Source organism: Musa acuminata, chromosome BXJ2-10 (genome assembly GCF_036884655.1).
Source record: "Musa acuminata AAA Group cultivar baxijiao chromosome BXJ2-10, Cavendish_Baxijiao_AAA, whole genome shotgun sequence".
Lineage (NCBI taxonomy): Eukaryota > Viridiplantae > Streptophyta > Magnoliopsida > Zingiberales > Musaceae > Musa > Musa acuminata.
Window position 1 is genome coordinate 35120701 of NC_088347.1, and position 6000 is coordinate 35126700.

The window sequence follows — 6000 nt, forward strand, 5'->3', positions numbered from 1 at the left end:
AACGAACTAATTATAGATTATCCTCTGTAATTAACTATCTTTAATATCTCGATTTTTATATTTTTAAAAGTTATAATGATAATTCTATACGTATGAAAGTGAAATATTTAATTATATATTTTTTTAATAAAATATTTAATCTGATTCTTTTTATATTGTTGTCAGTATTAAAGAAAATATTATATGATCATGACTTTGTTTCGTTTTGATTTATCACAAAACACGTGTGGTGTGGTGCGGTGTTTTTATTAATAGAATAGTAAAGAAAAACATGATTAAATATTTTTATTTTATAAATATAAAAAATATTAATATAATTTTTAAAAATAAAAAAAATTAAAAAAATAATTAAGTAGGGATAATATATAATTAACCCCCCCCCCCCCCCCCCCCCCTAATAACACGATAGAAGGCATGGTTTAGTTGGATCTCCTAAACCACTTCACATACAGTCGTTGATCTGCTTTCTCCGGAATGCTTCCTGAAACAACTCCACGAACTCCGCCCTACAAATGCGATGTGCTTCGATCCACAGCCAGGTAGAATTGAGTCCATCCGCTCACCGGAGATCCTCCACGATGCCTCGCCTACTCCCTCTCGACAGCCTCATCGCGGGAACGACCAAGGCCAGCTTGGGGGCCGCAGCCACGTTCCTGCTGCTCTGCGCGTTCGCGCTGATGGCGTGCGCTTCCCACGGCAGGCGGTGGTGCCGCCGGCGCCCCGAGCCGGTGATAAGCGTCCACCAGGTTCAGCCGGGGGCGGAGGAAGCCGAAGCGTGCGTCTGGCAGAAGAACATACTGATGGGAGGGAAATGCGAGCTCCCCGACTTCTCCGGCGTCGTGGCGTACGATTCAAAGGGAAACATCGTCGCTCCTGGGCGTCCTCGCGCGGCGATGGCCCTGAAATGAAAGCGAACGTGCGTAGCTGCAGCAAGGTTTCTTCTACCAAGTTTGCGTGCATGTCCAAACCACAAGGAGGGTATCGACTGTGATTCCATGGAGCTAAATTGATGAGATTATACAGTTAAGTGATAACTCTAAATTGATGAGAGTCTTTAACATCTGACTTGATGAGATTAGTAACCTATTAATTTATTTAGTCTACATCATTAATCTAAAATATTTAAGATTAAGTTAATGATAATAAATCCATTCTAATTTTAAAAACAAAATTAAGTCATAATTTAAGAGTTGAATTGATGTCTGACTTGATATATATATATATATATATCAATCCTGATCAATTTGACTCAAACTTGTCATCATAGGATTTCTGAGCCAAACAAAATTTTGATTTCAATGAGCCAAAAATTGAAAAGAAAAAGATTAAGTTAGCCAAGATTGCATGAAGATGAGCCACATCGCAAACCGGGATGAAAGAACCACCCTATAGCATCAATTGGAATTAACTCTGACTAGTTTGTATAAAAAAAAAAAATCTAGAAAAAAAGAATGAGGCCTTCATATGCTATGTTCCGAGAAAAGTGGAGTTTTCGGAACGAGGCTGTGATCTCGATGCAACAAAAGCCTATTTTACATTTTTAAGGTACAACACAATTTAACTTAAGAGTGGTTTGATCGATATATAGTGCATGCAATAATACAAAGATCTACTGCCTAGTTGAAAGCCTTTTTCCTAAGAAAAAGAGCAGAAATAGAGCCAAAATATGAGTAATGTGCCAGGCATAACAATTCAACCTCAAGAACTAGACTTGGATGCTTAGATTTTCGCTGCTGGCCCAGCCATCCTGGATCTGCACCGAATACTGTAGATTCCAGAGAACATCATCGATCGAAGGGCGCTGGTTGGGATCTCTGGATGCACAATTCAGGGATATTTCGATTGCTGTTCTTAAGGAATCGACAGCGTAAGTGCCTTGAATGGTGGGGTCTGCAATTTCCTTCAGGTCTGATGGGCTATCTGTCAATGTCTTTTGAATCTGCAGAGAACAATGAATGATTTGGATTCCGATGGCTAATGTGTAGAAGTTTCAATCAACAGGCAAACTTAGACAAGTAGACTTCTGCAAGTGTGCAAAACTGCCTGATCTCAGCTGACAATCTACTGTGAATTGAACTGCTAATGTCTGATATGTACCAAGTAGTCATTATGCAAAAGAAATTGATTATTGATATGAGCAGAATCAAATGTATAAATGTTTGATGATGTATCAATCCTAATCAGATGATACCCCACTTACAAATTTAGTGCATTAAAAGAAGTCCACATACCAGAGATATAAGAGAATCCACCTCATTTTTGGATCCAGTGGGTTTTCCTGTGATAATTTCCAGAAGGATGACCCCAAGCTGATAAATATCTTCTTTCTCACCCTGTTCCAAATTGTGAATACTGCAAGCACAAGGAAGAAAAAACATGATCCCGGTCAAGATGAATTTCTATCCTTGTCTGCTTTTTTTTAGTTATATTTGCCCCAAAATGCTACCAAGGAACACAGTTTCAAATGTGTCGGCTTCATGAATTCTATCCAATATATTTTCTAGCAAGCACCACATCCACCATGGATGCTTCCACTTTTATTGGTTGAATTGCCAACTTTTAAAGAAACATGCTTATGACAGTTTACCTGCCAAGATTTCTATCATCTGCCACGACAAAGGGCCTTTCATAACCACCCTGATCGATCCGAAATAGAAACTCAGTCAATAGCTGAAACACAGAACAATTGCAGTAATTGTAATTCTTACTTGCAGTACCTTACTGTTTTTATTTTTCAGCAACACAGGAAGATTGTAATTGCTTATCTTTGCTGTCAGAGTTTTGTCCAACATTATGTTCTCTATGTTCAGATCATTTCCGATGATACCAGGAACTGTCACAGTATGCAGGAACTGGATTCCCCTTGCAACGCCAGTAACAGCTGCTAATCTTTGTGGCCACTTCAACATCTCGCGCTTTCGCCACTCTACAGTCACAGAGAGCATCAAGAATAATTATGTGAAGCCCTCAAATCTTAAATCAATATGATAATTTGTCATTCTTGTTACCAGTAATATGACTCCTTAGAGTTCCATTAGTGACAAGTTCAGAAACAAGAAATACCATGGTGGTAGTGTTACTACCATCCTGGCTACTAAAAATGCAATGGCCAAGTATGCTGGCCAAGTGATGGTGCCTGAGCTTTGAGATGAGATCCAGGTACTGAGGTAGGCTCTGAGGTGAAAACTTTTGATTCAATCTCAAGCGTCGGACTGTCGTCAGAGAGCCGTCTTGGAGCGAACCTTTATAAAACTAAATGAGACCAACACAAACACAATTTAGTCAGTTCCAAAGCATTTCAAGCAACAATTTTGATTTCTCTGCTTCATATAACAAGAGAACATGAAGCTATATATGAATCATGGAAGAAACAAGACATTCTTCCAGATATTAACTAATAATCTGATGAATGTATGAACTAATCAGATGCACATCAAATTTACAAGTTCTTTTCTAACTTCCCTCTTTAAAACATCTTAAAATGTGATGTCATACTATTAAAGAACTCATTCACTAAAATCCTATATACATGCATCCTAAAATCTTAGTGCCGCACTATGACATTTTCACTATACAGATCGGAAACACCAGATGATAATAATCTATGAACATTGAAAAGGCAACAGAATCAACCTTATTTCAACTTTGAGCACCATTTAACATGCTCTATAATGCAAATTTAGAGCAGGACAGTGAGAAATAAATCATCAGCAGTCATCTAAGCTGTTCAAAATAACTCACACATCAATATAGAGATGAAGACTTGCATCTTATTTTGCTAACAAAACTCTTTAAGAATTGTTGTTGTACCTGCCCTCGCGCACTGTCCTCTAACAAGTTTGATGGATCAAATCCATTGGTTGCCACTTGCAGCTCCAACATGCTGAAAACTCTGTATGGTATTGACCCAAGAGTTCCTGTCCTCGCTGCCCCATACATGTGCCCTTTATCGAGGATTACAACTGGGTAGATAAATCTACGATTGGAACAGATCGAAGATACAAATAATCCAAGAGAAATATCATGTTGGTGATTTGCATGAAGGTTAGCTTTCTTACCTGCTTCAGCTGGTGTTCTTGTACTGTCTTGAGCTAGAGATTTTGTGGCCACTGGTTTGGGTAAGGCAATGACTTTCGGCTCCTCTACTCTTGCTCTCCTGAAGGCCAAGAAGACCAGTAACGACAGCAAGGCTGCCCCGACGACAACACCCCCAGCGATGCCCAGTATAACACCTACATTGCTCTTGGAGCCACTGATCTTGCTCGCCGGAGGCAAAACTGCGGCTACTGCTGCGTCATTGCAATAAGCATCGGAATGCTGGTGCCTCAGATCCCCTGCATTCAAGCAGTTCCCTGAGCTCAGCACCACTCTGGTCGAAGTATTAGATCGCATGCACGAAGGCAATCCTCCGACCAAATGGTTGTTCGTTATATCGATGAATCTGAGCTCCTCGCCGCATGAAACATTGGATGGAATTTCTCCGGTGAACGTGTTATGGGACAAGTCCAAGTAACGTATCGATCGTAGAGAAAACAGAGATGGGGGAATCCACCCAGTAAGGCGATTGGAAGACAAGTCCAACTTCTGAAGCTGGTGGAAGGATGCAAGACTCGCTGGGATCTTTCCACGAAAGCTGTTGTCTTTTAGAACTAGAGCGACAAGATTACTGCTCAGGGACGGGAAGTCGGGACCGAGGCGATTCCTGCCCACGTTCAATTCGACGAGAGCAGTTAAGGATTTGAGGTCAGGAACCGATCCGTTGAACGAGTTGCCGCTCAAGACGAGATTTTGGAGGCTTGACATCGTCATGATCTCCACAGGGATCGCCCCGTAAAAGTAGTTCGAGCTCAAGTTGAGAGTTTTGAGCGAGGGGAAGCGATCCACCTTCCCGGGGAGCGGGCCCCAGAGGCCGAGGGCGACGAGGGAGATGGTGGTCAGGCTCGCGAGTCGCGACAGGGTGGTGAAGAGGGAGTCGGAGGAGAAGGCCGGGGACAAGGCGTTGCGGCCGCCAGGGGAGGCGGGGCGGTCGCCGACGATGACGAGCTCGACGATGCGGTCGCCGGAGCAGGCGACGGAAAGGGAGAGGGAAGGGGGCAGGGAGCAGAAGGCGGTGGCGCTGGACCAGCCGGCGAGGGCGTGCGGGTACTCGAGGAGGCGTTGGAGACGGAGGAGCGTCCTGGATTGGGAGGGGGCCAGCTGTTGGGCGTCTGAGGAAAGGAAGCATAGCAGGAGAAAGAGGAGAAGGCTGGCGGAGGAGTTACGCCTTGGAAGTGATAAAGATGCCATTTTTAGAAGTTAGAACGCATGACTCGGTTTTATGGGATGAGAAGTCTTCACGGTGCTCAACATGACGATGCACGACTGGACTCTCTTCTGTTGAAAGGAGAGACCGAGAGAAGAGGGAGATGAGAGGTCTGCGTCTATGGAAAGATGTTCCTTGCAGTGAGCTCTCAGTTGACTGGTAGGTCGATCTGTAAGTAGAAATGTGAAGAAGAAGAAGAAGAAGGAGAATTGATTTCTTGGTGGGAAAATGGGTGAGAAAGGGATCCTTTCCTTCAGGCTTGAAGCTTAAGATTTGAGTGCTTTGGAGAGAAACAAGGAAACCAGGTTTGAAGGAGAAAGCAAAGTACAGAAAATCCGACAGTGAGGTATGTCAGCAGAGAATAGAAGGGAAACTGACATCCATGAGAGAGGCAGTGAGAGCTGCGGATTGAAGTGCTTGGGAGTTTGTTAGAACGAGTGAGGAGGCAACGACAAGTGGAAGATACACTGAGATATGGACCAGCAAGCAATCATATACCCCTTTATATATAGTTGATGAAATTTCTTGAGATAATATTTGACATCAAATCATTACTGGGTTGACGTGATGTCGCAGATGAGTAGAATTGACGTGGAATCCAAATGGATCCAAATGATATCTAAAGTCTCCAAATTTCAGTTCGGACATCACATATTTCTAAAATATATTTCTTTAATCCACTTATCAAATTAAGAAGA

At 42.5% G+C, this 6000-nt stretch overlaps 1 protein-coding gene across 2 annotated transcripts; it reads right to left on the reverse strand.

Moving 5' to 3' along the window:
• Window positions 1–1511: 1511 nt before the first annotated feature.
• Window positions 1512–5789, reverse strand: LOC135625387 (probable LRR receptor-like serine/threonine-protein kinase At1g14390). 2 transcript variants are annotated; one of them, XM_065130128.1, is made up of 7 exons: window positions 4059–5789; window positions 3811–3944; window positions 3009–3252; window positions 2718–2926; window positions 2588–2637; window positions 2232–2352; window positions 1512–1939 (listed from the first exon to the last, which is right to left on the reverse strand). In XM_065130128.1, exons 1-7 carry the CDS (start codon window positions 5284–5286, stop codon window positions 1706–1708), a joined length of 2220 nt encoding a protein of 739 aa, XP_064986200.1. In that variant the 5' UTR covers window positions 5287–5789; the 3' UTR covers window positions 1512–1705. The 2 variants fall into 2 exon arrangements, with proteins under 2 accessions (XP_064986200.1, XP_064986199.1); XM_065130127.1 differs by having other exon boundaries at window positions 3811–3962.
• Between the last annotated feature and the right edge of the window lie 211 nt (window positions 5790–6000).